This window comes from Gadus morhua, chromosome 4, assembly GCF_902167405.1.
Source record: "Gadus morhua chromosome 4, gadMor3.0, whole genome shotgun sequence".
NCBI lineage: Eukaryota > Metazoa > Chordata > Actinopteri > Gadiformes > Gadidae > Gadus > Gadus morhua.
In genome coordinates this window covers 2,963,517-2,984,285 of record NC_044051.1, presented here as the reverse complement: position 1 = coordinate 2,984,285, position 20,769 = coordinate 2,963,517, and the positions used below count along the sequence as shown (strand labels likewise).

Here is a 20,769-nt window from a genome sequence, read left to right as displayed (position 1 = left end):
AAACCTGTGGCGGTCTTTCTCCTTGTGGCCTCGAACCCAGAGCTGGTCTGGGTCAGCAGCACCCAGACCCCAAACACACACCCCTAGACCCCAAACACACACCTCTAGACCCCAAACACACACCTCTAGACCCCAAACACACACCTCTAGACCCCAAACACACACCTCTAGACCCCAAACACACACCTCTAGACCCCAAACACACACCCCTCACCGAGGCAGAGCTCCACAGTATGAACAGTGGAGGCTAAATATAGCAGGAATAACAATACATTATTACAAGGGATTTAAGGATGGCACATTTACAACCAAAGCAAATGACAACACCAACATGTAAGAATGGGAATGATCCACTAATGAAGATGTCTATTACGTTGGTGAAAAGAATACAGGAGTCATTTATTATGTTAGTTGGTTCGTTTATTAGCTGTCCCCTTGGGGAAATTCTTTTTCACAGTTTCCTTCCGTCATTTCTCAACTTCTTTTCTCGTCATAGGCACATAAAGAACATGCATGAAATACATTTATACATTTGACATTGAGGATGAAGACAACAGACATACATTGGGGTTGGGGTGATCTGACTGTAAACCTGGTATCAAGGGTTTTCCTCCATAAGAGGTCATTCAGCTTGTTTCAGTTTTAATGAAGCAGTTTCCTTTGATAACAGACATGAATGAAAGGGCTATATCTTTTTTCATATAAGGTTTTTCTTGTACTTTATATTATGGACGTTTTCATCATGATAGTGGGCCAATTCTAAAGTCACAATTAAGAAATTAAAATGGGTTTTAAGTGTATTTCTACAGTGGCCAATTTACGACGTAGAGTGAGGTTAAGACTAAATATAGCAGGATTGCGATTCTCAATGTGTGAATATGTGTATGAACCATTGTAGGTCAGCACCAGCTAAATCAAATGCTCTAAATGTGAAATGGGTTTCAAGTGTATTTCTACAGTCTATGACGTCGTAGAGTGACGCAGAGTCCTCCAGTGTACCTTTGGTCCTGGCTGCTTTTGCCACCCAAGGAGAAGAACGGAGAAGGGATTCCTCCACGCTTTAAGTCCCTCCGTCCACGGTGAGGTGGGGGGTGACCTGAGAGCTCGTTAGTTAAGCGGCTGTTTGACAGGCTGCTCCATGGAAGACTGCAGCCGAGCCCGCACTCACACACACACACACACACACACACACACACACACACACACACACACACACACACACGCCTGCACCCACACCGATGCATGCATTGCACACACATATACACACAGAACCATGCCCCACGAACACTCACACATACACACACACACACACACACACAATTTGATGCATGCAAAAACATACACACAGAAGAATGCCTCTTGACCACACACACACATACACACTGAAGCATACCCACACACACACACACGCACAAATACATGACACACTCATAAGCATGCCCACACATATGCACACAGATTGATCCATACCCCCACTAACACACACACCTTACAGATGCATGCACAACCACATTTACACACTAAAGTACGCATACACACACACTCATGCCCATGCACATGCACACCCATAGATGCATGCCCACACATGCAAGCCCACAAGCACTTATGCAAATGCACATACATAGATACACACACACACACACACACACACACACACACACACACACACACACACACACACACACACACACACACACACACACACACACACACACACACACACACACACACACACACACACACACACACACACGAAGCCCAGGAGGAGAAAGGCCCATTCACAGCCTATTGTTTAAAGTGTACTATCTATCACAGATAGCGCCGTTTAAACAGTACCGCTATCCGGACATAAATACACTAACGTTAAGCAAGGCTGAGGCCACTATCTTCTAATGTTGTTCTCTTGCTTATGCCTTGGACAATACTCCCCAGGCATGCAGGTGGGGGCTGGCCACTGCTCAGAGATAGGCCTGCTGTAGGTCTAGCACTGTGTATAACGTACGGACACATTCAGCTAAAAACACCTCAAAGTCTCCATTAAGTCTGCCTTCACAACCATGAATCACCGTCGACTTGACAAAACCTGCTTTGAAACTTCATCTTCCATCCCAAGAATGTGGCGCTCGTTGAAACTCTTTTGCGGATGCTAATCGGACAGAGCAAAAGTGTGAAGCAGTATGAGCCAGGAACTCTGTGTGTGTGTGTGTGTGTGTGTGTTTGTGTGTGTGTGTCTGTGTCTGTGTGTGTGTGTGTGTGTGTGTGTGTGTGTGTGTGTGTGTGTGTGTGTGTGTGTTGGCGGACAGTGTGATGGTGCGTTGGGGTTTGGAGCGTTCCTGTGATTGTTGTCAGAGCGATTGGCTCCTCTCGTTGGTCAACACATAGCTGTTATCTATGTTTGGCTGATCACAAACACATTTTCCACTCTGCTGAGATAATACACATGGTTCCTCTTCTGATTTCCTCCTTTATAGATTGCGTTCTCTGTTAGTCACTGAGCAATGTTAGCATCTATCTAAGTGTGAAATCTGTGATGCAAAGATTAACCAAAACCTCCAAAACTTGTTGTCTTCTTGACTGTTTCAGTATAAATCTTTTCATTATTGTAAACCTGAGCTTTGAAGGGTTTGTCTTTCCATCAAGGTTTCATATTCAAAACATACAAATGTATATCCATATAATAAAAATACGATTTGTTACTGTCAAAATATGATCTCATCTGTGCATTCAGGTGTCTACCGTTTGTCTTTAATAAACCCCACAACACATTTGTATTTGCAAAAAAAATAGTTTTATTTGGCCTGTGTATGTTTTTGTGTTCACAATTATAAAACTATGCATTATAATGCATCGACATACATTCACATCTACTTATTTTGATTTCATAGACCTACTGCATTAGTTACATTAATATCAATCCAGACAATAGATAATAAAATGTATTAGGATATAAGTCATGTAACCCAATTGGGTGATTTTCTCTCCATCTTTTAGGTGAGTGGGTGCTGATTATACACTTTTTTTTTCAAATGAATTATAAACAAATGCTTGGTCATTTTCTTTTTTTCACATAAAGCCTAGAGACTGCCCTGTAGCCTGTATGTGGGAATTTAAATTCACAGAAGGTATACCCTGTATCAATAATAATCAAACATATCAAAAAAATGACATGAAACGAAAAGCATGAAAAATCAATAACCAAAAACGATGTTCAAGTTATTTCTCAAATAAGAAAAGTAACAAAGCATATTTCCTTCATAATAAAAGTGATCAGTTTATAGGCTTTTTCAGGCACATGAATTGATCACTAGCATTATGAATATAAAACTGATATCAGAGCCATGCATTATGAAACTCTAAACGGCTGAAAACATACACAATATTGTAGTATAAACATATTTCGATTCACTATCAATCAATATTTAAAATGCATTTGTCATTAGAAATACATTCTTTGTAAAACCTGCTTAGTTAACCTCATGGAAGATCTTAAGTCTCTTCCGTTCAGAGTTTATAGAGATCAACTTTCCGAAGCCCAAGAAAACCTTTGCGTCTTGATATATACATGTGGATGTGCGCGTGTTTTGCGTGTGTGTGTACAGTGTGTTTATATATGCATATGTGCGTTATGTGTTTTTATTTATATACGTGTGTGTGTTCATATATGTGTGTGTAGTGTTTGTGTGCTCACTTGTTTGAATATGCATGTGTGTGTTTATATATGGGTGTTACTGTGTGTGTATATGTGAGTTTATATTTATATATACTAGGGCTGGACAAGTTAAAACATTAATTACGATTTAACGCAATCTTATTTTACAACGATTACTACAAATTGACGCGTTACAGTAAAGGGCCCAGAGGAAGGCTGAGCCTTAGAAGCTTTGAGACGTTTGGGGCACCAGACCTTGGGACGGGGGGGGCTCTCTAACACAGCTACCCTGAGGGGGGGGGCAACAAGATCGGGGCAGTCCCCGGGGGGGTCGGTTGGGGGACGTTCATCCGGTGAAACACACAGGGAGATAACTTGATGACCACTATCTGAGAACACATAGACCCACCCAGCCCGCTGAGCCGTCCCACACATGTAACTCAGTCTGTACCCCCCCTCCGATCCTGACCAGGCCAGAGCAGCTCCTCTACAACCCAGCAGAGCTCACCTGAGGCCTCTCTATGCCCTCACTCATGATTCAAGGGGTTTGCCAGTTGAGTTTGAACAGGAGAGCAGTGAGGGAGACCAATTGGTAATTGGGCGTGGCGTTCTGAAGGCCAGTGGTCTCCAGGGGAACCAAATGTGCTAAATGATGAGATTTGTGCTTTAGAGTTTTGCAAAAAATGTGATTTAGAATTTCTATATGCGTGAAAACAATGGAATAGTGCTTAGAGTTTAGCAGTCTGGAGTCTTCTGGTTGATACATGAGCTTCAAGTTTTCAGAATAGTGTGCATCCATTTATTGTGTGTTTACAATCGAGAAAAACTGTAAAACCTGGAACAACCCCCCCTCACCCCCCCACCCTCTGCCCTCCCCTCAAACCTAACCTCCCCCCCCGCCTCAGCCCACTCACCCCCCCTCATCCTCCCCCCCCCTCAGCCCCCTCATCCTCACCCCCCCCATTACCCTCAGCCCCCCCCCTCTGCCCCCTCACCCCCCAGCCTCCCCCCCGAACCTACCCCCCCCCCTCAGCCCCCTCCCCCTCCCCTCAGCCCCCACACCCTCTCCCTCTCCCCTCCCCCCTCCCCTCCCCCAGCCCCCCTCACGCACCCTTCATGTGTGTGTGTGCAGGGGCGCCGAAAAGGGGGGGTAAAGGAGACGGATTCTAGGGGCCCATGATGGAGGGGGGCCCAGAGAGGCCCCTAATGATGATGAAATTATAATACAGAAAAAATAATGACACTAAGTAAAGATTCTTTTCATGGGGCCCAAAATCCCTAGCGGCGCCCCTGTGTGTGTGTATGTGTGTGTGTGTGTGTGTGTGTGTGTGTGCGTGTGTGTGTGTGTGTGCGTGTGTGTGTGTGTGGGTGTGTGTGCGCGTCTATGTGTATGTGTGTCTGTCTTTGTATGCGTGTGTGTCTACAACCGACACAGAGACGCTGAGGCGCCCGGGTTAGCGGCCCACCCTACCCCCACCCCCGGGAGGAGGTCCTCCTGGGTGAAGGAGGACCAGAAGGTGTGGAGGTGTGTCAGTGTGCCTGAGGACCCTCCTCCACCTGGGGACACTCTGTAGAAGGACAGAGAGCCAGCAGGCCGGTCCAGATACACTCCTACTCTGGTGGAGCCAGCGGGGGGGAGAGGGAGGACTGTCTCTGTACCGTTGTACCGGGCATAGTAACGACCATCATAACAATAAAGAACCCAGGACTTGTTGTTCTCTCCAAGCCTGCTGTCACCACCCCCTCCTCTCCTTGTGATTCCTCTGTATGTCACTCCTATATAAACCTCTCCTTTCCTCTCTACCTCCCAGTAACAGCGGCCAGTCAGAGCCTCTCTACCCAACACCTGGTACTGGGAGTCAAATCTGTCTGGGTGATCCGGACACGGATGGACCGCTCCAACCAGCGTCACCTTCCTGTTGTCCTCAGACAGAGAGAGTTGTCTGTGGGCCGTGTTGGGGTCCAGGGTGAGGTCACAGGCATCTGAGGGAGAACCAGACATGATGAGCTGCTGACCTCAGAGACACTGGGGAGTGTTCAGATGTTTCTGTTCTGTTGAGCCAGCGTCTCCCCGCTAAGTCTGAGGAGCGCGGCGCCGCCACGCAGCGCTTCAGCGACCCGCCCCCTTCGGCGGCCCGCCCCCTTCGGCGGCCCGCCCCCTTCGGCGACCCGCCCCCTTCAGCGGCCCGCCCCCTTCAGCGGCCCGCCCCCTTCAGCGGCCCGCCCCCTTCAGCCCTCTCCCTAACCCCCAACGTATGGGTCACTACCCGGTACCGGGTCGGGACTCACCTGGTACCTGGTCGTGACCCACCTGGTACCGGGTCGCTTCACCTGGTACCGGGTCGCTTCACTCGTTACCGGGTTGTGATTCAGGTGATACCAGGTTGCCGAGAAACAATAAATTATGTATATTATAATTTTTAATTAATTAGAATTAAAAGGGGCATTGACATTGGCAGCAAGGTACCCAATCGCATGTCACAACCCATCTCTGAATATACTATCAACCCATTTCAAAACGCTTTGGAAAACATGAGAACAAAAATTAAGTGGTCAATGAAAAATATAAAAAGGTCACTTTATCCCATAAAATTTAAAACAGAAATGCACTAAAGCGGCGGTGACACATGCTGTTACTTTATGTGGTCCAAAGGCTGAATGAACCTGATCTATTTCGCAAGCTATGACATAAGTGTGTCTTCCTCTCACCCTGTTGCAGGCAAAAGCAGCCTTCTCAAGTTTTAAAGTGTCTATCCAGTGCAGTAAATTCTAAATAAATTTTGTTGTTGGCGGACAAGTGTCCGCGGTGGTGGACACATGATCCAGGGAGGACGCGAAAATAATTTTGAGCTTCGATTCCATGTCGGTATAACACTTGTTCAGGTAATGGGACATTGTTTTCTTGTCAGATGTTGGCTTGCCAGTCGTGGGTATTTTATCTAGTATTTTTCTAAATCTGGGCGATTCAATAGTCGACAGACTATTCTGTCTTGTCTTCTACAATGAAGCCTGCACCAAGCCGGTCTGCTACAGCGCTCCAACACTCACACACTCCTTCCCACAAGCAGCTACGTCACTCAAATCGATCGCTATGGCAACGTGCGCGGCAAGCAGGCGCTGCAGACACACAGGAAGCACGCATGCACGCACCACAACAGATCAGAACTTTACACACAGGCAAACACGGCTTGGGTAACGCAGGAAAGCCCGTTACTTTAGTCTAGTAAAGTAGTGTAGTTACCGATATTTCAAATGTAATGCGTTACTTTACTTTGTTACCCGAAAAAGTAATATGCGTAACGCGCTAACGTGTTACCCCTGAGCTAGCCATTGGATGTACGGATTGTCGCTATGCAGGGGAGCCGCATTTTCGGGTTGTCAATAAATAAGTAAAGAGTAAAGTCTGTGTCCGTCTTATTATTGTTAGTATACCCAAAATACTACAGTCTGAGACCAGATGTTAGCTTCATGATCATTATCATGATTATGTCTGATCATAATCACAACATTACCAACTATCCAATACATAATATCACAATGTAATACCTGCTGGGTTTTATACAAGCAGGTTTAATTGTGACGGTCGATACATGATGTCAGCCATCCTCTTCATTCCCAGTAGGATCTGAACTCACTTCCTGCTGTGTGGATGGACTTTCCATCTCAATAGTGAGTGTGTGTTGTGATGAATCAAACAGATACTTACATCTCAGTGGAACTGGTTTCAGCCTCCACACTCCACCGTGCTCCACACTGGGGGGGAATCAAAGTGAGAGCAGCATGTTGAAACATTTACCTTCATCATCTGCTGCCTTATCTCGTTCTACACAACATGAGTTACAGCTGCCTTTTCAAACGACTTCATCTGGCAGCGGCTTGGATCCTTGTAGGAGACTTTGTCCCTGAGTGGGGAGCTGTCCTCTCCATACCTGAGAGTGTCCAGTCTCCAGCGTGGATCCTTCAGTCCAGCAGAGAGCAGCGCAGCTCCTGAGTCTCCTGGATGATTGAAGCTCAGGTCAAGCTCTCTCAGATGGGAGGGGTTGGAGCTCAGAGCTGAGGCCAGAGAAGCAAAGCCTTCCTGTGTGACCAGGCAGCCAGACAATCTACACACACACACACACACACACACACACACACACACACACACACACACACACACACACACACACACACACACACACACACACACACACACACACACACACACACACACACACACACACACACGTAAAATCCTGTGTTTTTCCAGGCTGCCAACCAGTTTGTGAATGTCCTACTCCAAACTCAAGTGGCGTTGCCTTGGTGACGTAGAAGGTCCTATTATGAAGCATTTCCTGGTCCAGTGAAGGGACACCGGCGAGTTGTGTGTGGATGTGTGGAGCTCCTTCTGGCCAGCGGTTGAAGATGGCCAAGAGAAAGCTTCTCAGACATTATACATTAGGTTTTCTAAACCACTCCACATTTGGATTGGGACCATTTGCCACAGCGCCACCCGTGGAAGAAGGCCTTCCCAGAAACAAGCGGGTATTCAACGGCCACATAATATATCAGTGTTGTAGTGCCCCAAGCCCTAGTCTCTATTCCACTGTGGAGCGAGGTCCACTCAATGACAGGACTTTGGGTTTCTTTATATTTCACTTGATTAAAGTATCACCTTTAACTAGAACATGGTTTGATTGTACTACCATCTAGATTATATATCATTCAGGGAAACCACCAACACGATCAAAAGTATTATTATCAGGGGTGCAAACTGATGATGGCCCAATGAGGTGGTCTGAGGTGTCCAGCTAGGGGTAAGAACCTCCAAAGACCCTGATCTGTACTTCACCCTGATCTAAACTATCACCGTCCCATATACATGGGACAGTGGGGGGGCAATATTAGAATATTTTGAGTTCATGTTCATATTTGTAATTGGAAAGTTGCAGGCATATGGATGTATTAGAATATCCAACTAAACAACAAGGTGTAACATATCCAATGATACCAAAGTCATGGACTGAGTTATAAGCTGAGTAATATAACTGTCCTCTGATGTGGAACTTGTGGTGTACCAGTTTGACCATTGAGTAAAACTGACCTGAGAATTTCCAGTGTACAGTGTGGACTCCCCAGTCCAGCAGAGAGCAGCTTCACTCCTGAATCCTGCAGATCATTGGTACCCAGGTCCAGCTCTCTCAGACTAGAGGAGTTGGAGCTGAGAACTGAGGCCAGAGCTTCACAGCATCTCTCTGACAGCTGACAGCCAGTTATCCTTCACACACACAATAAACACAACATGTTAGGAACTGGGTTTAATGTTTTTTTGAAATTTGTTATTAGACATGTTTTATTAGTTTAATTAAATGTCAGTACAGTAGATCTTCAAAAGTTGACTTACTAGGAAGTCAGATGAATAAATATTCAACGAGACCCCTACAAAGAGCCAGTTCTAAGATGAAAATGTTATTAAACTTTACTTAACAACTCTAAAGTCCACCTTAATGTATAACTACATGATTATGAGAAGAAAAGGAATGTAATAAAACCTACACCTTATACAATGATCAACAAACTGAGTCCAATGTTCTGCTTTTACTCTCATGGTAACACAAATAGAGTGAGATTTAGGTCTTATATTTGAATTTGAATTGTATTTGGCTGTATTGCGGCGCTGGTGTGATCGCTCTACTTGGAAACACACGACCCACTTAAGTTCCCATGAAGACACTCTGCTTTGATCAGAAAACGAAAATAACGGTTTGAACTTTGTGCAAAGTTACATTAAAATGTCACCGCAGCACTAGCGCTATTAAAGAGCCTGTGAAGAAATGCATTATTATTATTGATGAAGAAGAGAAGAAGATAAATCCCTATTGGAGTATATTTTCCATCAGCAGCCGGTTATTATTAGTAGCTATTTGATTGAGGAGGAGGAGGGTGAAGAGTTGGTTGGTGGGAAAAGAGATGGCGGTAAAAACAGAAAAAGACCCCCTATGCAATCAAAGTATAAACAGCTTATTTAAAGTGAATGAATCTATTCACATGAATGGACACAGATGGAGAGTATGTGACCAAGGACATTTTCACGTCTTATTAAGGGGTGCAACCACATTTGTTAGGGTGCCACCAAATTAAAAAGTTAGTGGCACCAGTAGAACATGTGTCTTGAGCCCTGAGAGGACATATTCTACTTATTTATTAAGAGCCTACACATACAATAAACACAACATGTTAGGAACCGTGATTAAAGTAACTGACGGTGATTGCTATTAACATAATGAAGGACTATGTACTAGACATTACATTAGATCATTATTTGTATTCAATATTGGAGTTTTTGCAGTGTTTGAGAACTTTTTTGTGTATTAATTAGACTTTTTATTGAAGTATTACGTATTTTATGTATAGTATTGTAATACATGTTGTAGCCTGAGCACCCTCTAAGCTCCCCCTCTCAAAACGCCCAGTCAATTTGTTGTGACAAATATTAATGGTAAAAATACGTTTTTAATAATGTGGCAAGCAGCACGGGAACGTGCTGCTCGCCACATATAAGTTTGCAACTCTAGTGGCCCCAGGATATTTAAATGTTTAAATATCCTTTAGCTGGGCGATCTCTACAGAGAATAAAGTACTCTCTTCCTTTGTTTCTTCCCTCTCTCAACTTTTTCCCACTCAATCGTGACCTCTCACCCTTACCCCTGATGACCCTGAAGTGTCTTTATCAACCCTCCCTATTGGTTAAACCCAAATCGCCCATGTAACCGAACTTACAAGGTTAAAAGGTTTTAAAATAATTGGTAATCCTTTAATAATAATAAACGTATATTTATGAATCTATCCATATCAATAATTATTTATTTATACATATAGCTGCATATTTAGATACAGCTGTATTAAACTATAATCAAACAATATTAGTTCTTTCTTTCGGCATTTTATTATTTCATAATAAATAGAGCTTTTGAGTTTGACTTTCAACCTCACACAATACAACGTTGTGTATATTGAGATACATGTTATAAGTTAACCTCGAAAGATGTTTTCTATGTTATCATAACTTTTATATTCTACTATCAGGCATATTGTGTTGTGTGTATTGTGATACGTGTTATTAATGAACCTACAGAGATGTTTTGGAGGCTTTGACCAATGGCAGCAGCCCCAGAAGACCCTCCTCTGAAGCAGAGTATTTCTTCAGGTCAAACACTTCCAGCTTCTCTTCTGATGACAGTAAGATGAGGACCAGAGCTGACCACTGAGCAGGGGAGACATGCGTTTTGAACAGACTTCCTGATGTCAGGGACCGTTGGATCTGCTCCACTAGAGAACAGTCGTTCAGCTCATTCAGACAGTGGAGCAGATATATGGTTCCCTCCGGAGAGAGATCTCCATCTATCTTAGTCTTGATGTAAGATGCTATTTCCTTGTTCCTTAAGAGCAATTTTCTAAATTTTCGGGACCAAAAGATTTGTCTTCTATCATTTTCTACCAGCAGACAACGTAGGAGATTGTGATTGGTCTCCAGAGAGAGGCCAAGGAGGAAGCGGAGGAACAAGTCCAGGTGTCCGTTCTCACTCTGTAAGGCCTTGTCCACAGCACTCTGGTGGAGGTGGAGGAGTTTATCTTCCCTGGATGTTGGCTCTTCTTCTGAGAGCAGATTGACATCAGTGTAGATAAAGGACCAGAAGACATAAAGGGCAGCCAGAAACTCCTGGAGGCTCAGATGGACGAAGCAGAACACCTTGTCTTGGTACAGATCACACTCCTCTTTAAAGATCTGGGTGAACACTCCTGAGTACACTGAGGCTGCTCTGATATCGATGTCACACTCTGCCAGGTCTGCCTCGTAGAAGATCAGGTGGCCTTTCTCAAGCTGGTTAAAAGCAAGTTTTCCCAGAGAAACAATGATCTTCCTGCTCTCTGAACTCCAGTGTGAATCTGTTTCAGATCTCCCACGGTACTTCATGTCCCCCTGTATGGACTGAACCCTCAGGAAGTGGCTGTACATCTGAGTCATGGTCTTGGGCATCTCTTCTTCTCTCTGGGATGTTTTGAAGAGGTCCTCCAGAACTGTAGCAGTGATCAAACAGAAGACTGGGATGTGACACATGATGTGGAGGCTTCGTGATTTTTTGACGTGGGAGATGATAGAGCTGGCCAGCGTCTTCTCTCTGAATCTCTTCCTGAAGTACTCCTCCTTCTGTGGGTCGGTGAACCCTCTCACCTCTGTCACCTTGTCAACACACTCATCAGGGATCTGATGGGCTGCCGCAGGACTTGTGGTTATCCAGATGCGAGCGGAGGGAAGCAGGAAGCCCCTGATGAGGTTTGTCAGCAGCACGTCCACCGAGGTAGACTTTGTGACATCAGTCCAGATCGGGTTGTTCTGGAAGTCCAGAGGAAGTCGATACTCATCCAGACCATCCAAGATGAAGACAACTTCAAACAGGTCATATCTGCAGATTCCTGCTTCTTTGGTCTCAATAAAGTAGTGATGAAGAAGTTCCACCAAGCTAAACTCTTTACCTTTTAGTAAATTCAGCTCTCTGAAAGTGAGGAGAAATATGAAGTGTATGTCCTGGTTGGCATTGCCTTCGGCCCAGTCCAGAGTGAACTTCTGCGTTAAGACGGTTTTACCAATGCCGGGCACCCCAGTTGTCATCATTGTCCTGATTTGTTGATCTTGTCCAGGTAAGGGTTCAAAGATGTCCTCACATCTGATTGGTGTTTCCTCCATGGCTGGTTTCCTGGAAGCTGTTTCAATCAGTCTGACCTCATGTTCCTTGTTGACCTCTCCACTGCCTCTCTCTGTGAGGAAGATCTCTGTGAGGAAGTCATTCAGATCTGTTCGTTGTCCTGCTTTAGTGATTCCCTCAAACACAACCCTGAACTTCTTCTTCAAATTAGACTTTATTTTATGTTGGCACTTGAGAGCATCAAATCCTAAAAGAGAAAACAACAGAAGACATCAGTTAGTGGAAGGTGACATCAGTGAAATATTTCCTTTTAATTATCAACTTCATGATGTTTAGTGGCTTCATTACTTGTGGTCGGAGAAGCTGTTCATGGCAAGGACTGCATGTTAAAGATTAAAAATGTTCAGGACTACTTTGTCATTTCCAGAAATATGATTGGTCAAATGATATCAATAATGGTAGTGAATCAGTGTAAAGTGACTTGCTATGCTGACATAACAAGACAGTGCTTAACATTCTTTAACCTGATAGACCAACAATAACCCTACATATCTGGATCAAACCATTGAACTGACACCCCCACAGTAACCCTACATATCTGGATCAAACCATTTAACCCCAAAGAGGAAAGATATCTCCCATTAAAGTTAGAAATGTCTCACATTATGTCATTGAGTCAGAACAGAACAAATAATAATCTCCTACTGCTCTTCAAAATGTGTGTTTCTTCTCTCTTTTCAAGATAATAGTCTCTAACTGCACCCCAGTTTGTCTGCCAGTTCCTCCTGGTTGATCTCCACCTGGCTGAGCTTTGTGATGTCCACCACTCCCTCTATGGCGCGCCTCCTCTGCTCCTCCTTCTTACCATCCATCTCCTCCTCCTCCCTTTCACTCTCTGAGCATTGTGGGTAATGTGGGAAGGGTCCCATCCAGAACTTCTTCAGCTCCTTGTCTAGGAAAGGTTCTCTATTCTCAGCCCTCTGGAACAGAACAAACATCAAGGAAAACTTTACTGTCCTGGATTCACGTCCCGCTGGGAGAACCTCAAGAGATGCTTTCTAATGTTCCTGTAGAGCTACAGTCAAATGTCTTGTTGGACATTTACACACCTTGATCAGCTCTGTTTGATGCTGCTGTACAGACTGAGCACTGGTAACCTTAGACCTCTCCTGGTGTCTGTGGAGAACACACACACAAACACACACACACATTTAATTTCTTAATTTATATCCCAATTCATAAGAAATGTACATGAAATAAATGTTACAAATACAAAACATTGCTCAGGCCTTATCTCGCAATGTGGGTCTGATGACAGTTCAAACGGCATATTATGGATACACACAACACCTTCTTCTGCAAATGTGGCGGCTTGCAATAATGGAGGATATTGAGCAGTATTTGGCAAGATGTTTTGCCCTTGCTTTGGTAAAGCCACCCATCCTGAGACCCCCAATGACAGGCCTATGCACATGGCCCAGGCTGATGAAGATAAGGACCAGATATTGACTTTTGTAGCCAAGGCCAGATATTTGTTGTACAAGAGGGTAATAGTTTACCAGCTTTGTTGAGGAAGCCTCCTCTAGACTTGAATCAAAACAGCATCCTACTTCCAGAATGAACACATTTCTATTGTTCTCATCAATGATCGTAATATCAGGCCTGGTGGCATTTAAATCAGAGAACACAGACGTTTCTGCAAAGCACCTGGAAAACATCTGTTGTCTAACAACACCATTTATATGAATTGACACTGTTTGTAGAAAATAAGCATGGTAAACTCTCTGATATAATGTACGCAATCCTATCATGCCTGGATACATAAAGACCTTTGTAAAAATGGCAGCCGTTTAATATGTGTGACATGGATCTGGATATGGATTACTTGCTCTTGTCCATGATGTATACATAATGGTGAGTGAGGGCATCAAAGTTTGACAGGTTCAACTTTGTTGGGAATATCTGAAGCTTTGACTGCAAACATTCGTATGTATTCATCAATAGAAGTATTGCACGCACACATGCACGAACGCAAGCACGCATGCAGGCATGCACGCACACACACACACACACACACACACACACACACACACACACACACACACACACACACACACACACACACACACACACACACACACACACACACACACACACACACACACACACACACACACACATAATCTATAAAATTTCCCCTGACTTATAAACATCAGTATCAGTAGAGTCTGATAACAACCAACTGGTCTGTTTTCATCGTCTGTTTGAAACTCCTACCTCTCCTCTTTGGAGGGGCGTCCATCTTTAAACCTAACAGGTCGTTCCATAGACTCGTCGACCCTTCTAGAAAAACAAGAACCAGGATTTATGGACGTTTGATAGAGGCCGTATCTTTTTGATCTCTGATAAATCCTCACCTCTTCTCAATAGACTGATATCCATCTTTAAACCTAATAGGTGGATTCGTAGACTGGGCACTCTTAAAGGATTCACAACTGGAGCTGGATCCAGAGGAGTCTGCTCTCTCCTGCTGCTCTGGGCTTCATCACAACACACACAGCTTTTAATAAGACTGAAGATGGAGTCATGATGTATCACTGCTGAGCTCTGACATGGACATCTGTCACAGACAGAGAGATCCTCTGCTTACCTCTCAGCTTTGCTCCGGCGGCCATGTTCCCCAGACAGAGTGGTCTTAGAGGTAGGACCCCCTTCCTCTCTCTCCTCATCCATAGTAGACTGAAAACCTGGACACAAACACAACTACATATTGTTTCTGTGGATTCTGTTGGAGAACCGAACGAGAAATAACTGCAGTGAAGACTTCCTATCCTTCTCCTGCCCGATATACACTCTATCACTCTCTATATCTAGATCTACACACCCTATCACTCTCTATATCTAGATCTATACACTCTATCACTATCTGTGTCTAAATCCATACACTCTGACACTATCTATGCCTAGATCTACACACTATCGCGATAGAGTAGTATGTATGTCTGCTGCCTTTCTGTCTCCCTGCTGCATGCTGTCTGTCTGCGTCTGTCTGTCTGCATCCTGTCTGTCTGCCTGTCCGTCCGTGTGCTGCCTGTCTGTCTGTCTGTCCTTCTGCGTCCTGTCTGCCTGTCTGCCTGTCTGTCTGCGTCCTGTCTGTCTGTCTGTCTGTCTGTCTGCGTCCTGTCTGCCTGTCTGTCTCTCTATCTGTCTACGTGCTGTCTGCCTGTCCCGATTCCATTGCTTTTATATTTGTACATTTACCTTTTAGGGCATTAAGCACACGTTTTATCCAAAGCGACTGACAACGGTTTGTTCACACACAGACACACCGTCAGCGGAGGCCCCCAAGGAAGGCGACGGCCATCACATACTGGGACAAAGGACACGCCCATACTGGGACAAAGGACACGCCCATACCAGGACAAAGGACACGTCCATACCAAGCAAAAGACACGCCCATACTGGGCCATAGGACACGTCCATACTGGGACATAGGACACGGCAATACCGGGACAAAGAACACGCCCATACAGGGACAAAGGTCACGCCCATACTGGGACATTTATTTGGGGCCACCAGCAGAACATGTTAGTCTTGTTGCAGAGTGGGATACTTACATCCCACCAGTAGGGGCAGTAGTGCCATCGCTGTGTGCAGTAGCTCACCGCTAGCTATCCTGAGCTAGCCATCGAATGTACGGTCGCTATGCAGAAGAGCCACGGTTACGGGTTGTCTGTATATACTGTATAATACTGAGCCCAGATGTTATCTTGCTGATCATTATCATGATTATGTCTGATCATAATCACAACATTACCGACTATGCATTACGTAATATAACAATGTAATATTTAAGGTTAATTGTGGCGGTCGACACATGTCAGCCATCATCTTCCTTCCCAGTAGGATCTGAATGAACGTCACCTCCTGCTGTGTGGATGTAATCTCAATACCAATAGTTATTGTGTGTTGTGATGAATCAAACTAAACAGACACTTACACTTCTTTAGCGTTGGCTCTGGGACAACCAGCTTCTTCATCTCCTTGTTCAGTGTCCCTTCGTATGATGGAGGACGGAACTCCACCTTTGTCCAGTCCCTGGTTGGTGGAGGATCCTTCAGGGATCTGAAGGTCTGGAGGAGGTGGAGGTGGTCTTTAGTGTGTGAGAGCTGCTTCACCTCTGAGCTTATATTGGTCAGATCTTCTATTTCCTGCCCCAGCTCTTTGATGAGACCATCAGCTTCATTCTCTGTGGATTTCAGTTTTTCTTGAACACACTTTTCAACAGAGCGCTTCAGAGCAGTGAGGACCTGCTGACTATCGGCCATCTCTTTGTCTGCTTCTGCTTTGCTGTGATTCAGTGTGTCATTGATGTCCTGACTCTTTTGTTTTCTCTCACGGATCATCTGCTGAACATTAGCCTCAATCTTCCCCAGCTGGGCCATCTTCACTTCATATTCCTCCTCCATAGGTACAACAGGATGGGACTTGTGGTCCGTCATTATGCACAACACACACACACACACCTGGTCAGTCTGACAGAAGAGCTCCAGAAGTCTGTTGTGTTTCTTACACATCCTGTCTTCCAGACTGTCCAAAGGGTTGACCAGCAGATGTGTCTGCAGGCGAGCGACTCTCTGGTGTGGCTCCAGGTGGGTTTGGCAGTAAGAGGTATTACACACTATGCAGGACTTCACAGCCTTCAGCTGGGTCCCAGTACAGACGTCACAGGGAACTTCTCCTGGATCAACACAAGGCGGCTCTTTGACTCGTACAGTCCTTCTAAACCGATCAACCATCTCTGAAAAGAGGGTATTGACCCGTAAATCAGGTCTTGTGTGGAACAGCTCGTTGCAAACAGGACATTTGTACTGGACTTGTTCATCCCAGAACGTTGTAATACAGGTTCTGCAGAAGTTGTGCCCACATGGTGTGGTGACTGGGCTGTTGAACACATCCAGACAGATGGAACAGGAGGAGACCTCCTCAGACCCGGAAGTAGCAGAGGCCATTCCTAGAAAACATGTTTTATCAAGTTTTAAAACATTACATTATTATTACATTTACATTGTGGGCAAGTTATGCAGAGTATAGGTGAACTCTTTTATCTAACTTGTATCTAAGTGTTTTTAATATTGTGTATTCCTCTTATTTCAATCAGAAATCATCAACATGGCGCCCTGCCAACAGCATCAATGTGGATTACAGTAAACCTGGTGGACTCGCCTTATAATGAGGACTACAGTAAACCTGGAGGACTCATCTTATAATTAGGACTACAGTAAACCTGGTGGACTCACCTTATAATGTGGACTACAGTAAACCTGGTGGTGGACTAACCTTATAATGAGGATTACAGTAAACCTGGTGGACTCACTTTATAATGAGGATTACAGTAAACCTGGTGGACTCACCTTATAATGAGGATTACAGTAAACCTGGTGGACTCACCTTATAATGAGGATTACAGTAAACCTGGTGGACTCACCTTATAATGAGGATAACAGTAAACTTGGTGGACTCACCTTATAATGAGGATTACAGTAAACTCTGTGGACTCACCTTATAATGAGGACTAAAATTAACCTGTATCTGACGATTCAATCTATAAAGTGTTGTTCTTTGTCCACAGACAGAGAGACATGCCTCTACTTTTCATTCCATTTAAAGTAATAATTCACTATCAAAGCACATTTCTATCATTTGTCTAAAATAAGGTACGTATGTGTCTAAACCACGTTAGCATGGGGTTAGCGGTCTCTGATTCCTGCCCAGCTGAAACATTTGACGTCACAACGCTACACGTCCAGAGGTCGGAGAGAGGAGTTAACAGGGAAGCTCTTTTTCTGTCCCTGGAAGCTATCTAGAGCGTCAAATACAACGTTATCCAAATGACACTAAGCAACACTTATCAACAACATGGGAAGTATTGAATAATGCTGAATCGTTATAAATTAAATAAAGTAGCTTATACTATAGTAATAATAACCACAAATGGACATGTGTATTTTACAGATGTAAATGACAGCATTTTTTTAGTCTACAATTACAGTAATTTACGCTGTTTAAGTAAGGCATTAAGAACATTCCAAAAGATTATTTGTTTATACCTCTTTCATGTCAACTTTAGCATGGGTGCATAAACGTATTCTTACCACTTTATTATTAAACCACCTTGCCGCAAAATCTGAAATGTGGATATAAAGGTCTACATTTTCTAATGAGTTTCTTGGCTTTCCACTTGACATTGGAATTAGATTATGTATCTACACATATGATCACCTGACTCAAAGCCACATTTATTTAAAACATGAGAAGTATTCAATAATGCTGAATCATTCTAAATTAAATAAAGTAGCCTATAGTATAGTAATAATAACCCCAAAATGACATGTGTATTTTACAGATGTAAATGTCAGCATATTTTTAGTCTGCAATTGCTGTAATTGACGCTGTGACCTCATTTTTTTGACCTCAGTTCAGGAGGGTGGCTTCTATGTGACCCACTTAGTTAATCCCTCAAGTATGACTCATGTAAATATTGCTTTTTTTGCATAAATCTGAGATTGGTTCAGGATGCTAAATAAGACCTGTACACCAAGTTTCAGAATGTTTTATCAATCGGGACAGCCATTACGAGTATTTACACTGTCAATACCTTAAAAAAAATATATATATAGAAAAAAGAATCTGCCATGATTATTGCCTTGCTATGACTGTCAGTTATGTTCTTTATAAGTTGTGTGAGGAAGTGGTTCCAAGCGACTGTTGGACAGTTGACTGTAACTTCCAAACAATTTAGGCGAGGACAGTACCTTTACATTCCACCTTTGATTACTTTTGCTATGTTTATTACTTCTGGATTCCTGACGGACGGGTTGGTTGCATTTAGTGAGCATATAACCATTCTGCTCCAGCCAATGTCAATTTAGCTCACGATTGAATGTTATTGCTTGTTCTCTACCTGGTAGGCAAACATTCAAAACTTTGAACTCCTCAACGCAATGTCTTACAATTATCGCTAATGGAAACAGCTTTGCAAATCAATAAATATATACAGTGGTAAGAATAAGTTTATGCACCCATGCTAAAGTTGACTAAAATGAGGAATAAAAAATCATCTTAATCCCTTATTTAAACAAATGAGGAAAAATCCGACCTTTTAGGCCAACAATTTTCTTTGTCAATGAATAATGTATCGTAAATAAATTGGAGAACATTTCTGAAGTTTTCACAAAATTTTCACTTTACAGCACAACCATCCTGACATACATTACGGTTCAAAATAGCATTTGGCATTCGAAATAAGGCCTGAACACAGAGGTTCAGAATGGTTTATGCATCGGGCGGCCATGATGAGGGTTTAACCAAGACCTGAAGTTATAGCGCCCCCTATGGGAATCTCTGCACCAATCTTTTTCGAGATTCGAAGTTAATAGGTGAGTCTCACACCTGCCTTGCTTCAGTCAGTGCAGTGCAATATAATTATTATTTTTTTTCTCGGTATAAACGATATGGCCAAATCTCTCCCGGTAGACACTTTCATATCGTCCACGGTATGATATCGTCATATCGCCCAGCCCTAGGTCACCGGGTGCTTGACTCCCAGCTGAAAGGTTCTGAGTGCAATCCCCAATGTCTGGAGTCTTCAAGAAGACCCCAACCCCTGTCTCTGTACTGTCTAACCCCTACCTGCTCCTTAATGACCTGTCTCTGTACTGTCTAACCCCTACCTGCTCCTTAATGACCTGTCTCTGTGCTGTCTAACGGCCTGATTCCACCGGACGCGTCACGGCAACGTTACGGCAGCGGCACGTCTTGGCAGCGGTCACCGCAGCAGATAGGTTCCACTCTAATCAATGAGACCATTTCCACCGGGCGCGGCTGCGGAACGTCTCAGCAGCGTCCCAGGAGCGGCGTGCCGCGCCGCAGCGCTATCATTCCGTAGCATTCCTATTTTTGCCGCGAGCCGCTGCTGAACCGCGTCAATTTCAACAGAGCAGATCGATCAGGGCAGGAAGTGAAAAAGTAAAAGCCATAGAGCATTCCGCTCAATTTTCTAAATAAAACACAATAAATAAAACACCAACATTATTACGTCATGACCGGTGGCACCAGGTCAGCAGTCAATCAATCAAAGGGTCTCAAATCATCCTTTTTATAAGAACAATGTCAGAAAGGACAAAGCCTGGCATTTAATTGCAGTAGTTTTGGGAGTGGAAGGTGAGTACATTAGGTTTAGGATTATCGCGGGATCTCGTGATCTCGCGGGAATACGGCTGGCTCGCAAGGCAGCGTTGCGCTGCCGTAACGCGCCCGGTGGAAATGCAAGCAGGGCAAAGTCGCGGCCAAGACGTGCCGCAGCCGTAACGTTGCCGTAACGCGTCCGGTGGAATCCCCGGGTTAGACAGCACAGAGACAGGTCATTAAGGAGCA

The 20,769-nt window shown here is 44.1% G+C and overlaps 4 protein-coding genes across 4 annotated transcripts in view; 1 reads left to right on the top strand and 3 right to left on the bottom strand.

Annotated features, from left to right (window-relative positions):
• arhgef39 (Rho guanine nucleotide exchange factor (GEF) 39) overlaps nt 1–20,769 on the top strand; it is a 75,750-nt gene that overhangs the window by 47,247 nt on the left and 7,734 nt on the right. The window lies entirely within an intron of this gene.
• On the bottom strand, nt 5,151–5,766 carry LOC115541488 (neoverrucotoxin subunit beta-like; the record flags this gene model as incomplete). The annotated part of the gene is made up of 1 exon (XM_030353234.1): nt 5,151–5,766. A coding segment is annotated over exon 1 (501 nt), but the record flags the coding sequence as incomplete, so codon positions are not given.
• LOC115541445 (NLR family CARD domain-containing protein 3-like) lies at nt 9,515–13,475 on the bottom strand. The gene is made up of 3 exons (XM_030353186.1): nt 13,443–13,475; nt 13,199–13,313; nt 9,515–12,580 (listed from the first exon to the last, which is right to left on the bottom strand). Exons 2-3 carry the CDS (start codon nt 13,260–13,262, stop codon nt 10,758–10,760), a joined length of 1,887 nt encoding a protein of 628 aa, XP_030209046.1. The 5' UTR covers nt 13,263–13,313; nt 13,443–13,475; the 3' UTR covers nt 9,515–10,757.
• LOC115541487 (E3 ubiquitin/ISG15 ligase TRIM25-like) overlaps nt 16,845–20,769 on the bottom strand; it is a gene marked incomplete at its 3' end in the record, with an annotated part of 44,702 nt that continues 40,777 nt past the window's right edge. The window contains exon 2 of the mRNA XM_030353233.1: nt 16,845–17,347. Within this exon, the coding sequence (XP_030209093.1) occupies nt 16,845–17,345 (501 nt within the window). The remainder of the gene's footprint in view (nt 17,348–20,769) is intronic.

What these genes read in the sequence shown, in the direction of transcription:
- LOC115541445 (XM_030353186.1), bottom strand. Translation starts at nt 13,262, where the DNA reads ATGGGACCCTTCCCACATTACCCACAATGCTCAGAGAGTGAAAGGGAG. An exon ending in GGAGGAGGAGGAGATGGATG is followed by an intron (nt 12,581 to 13,198) that starts GTAAGAAGGAGG and finishes TTTCTCTTTTAG; the next exon opens with GATTTGATGCTCTCAAGTGC.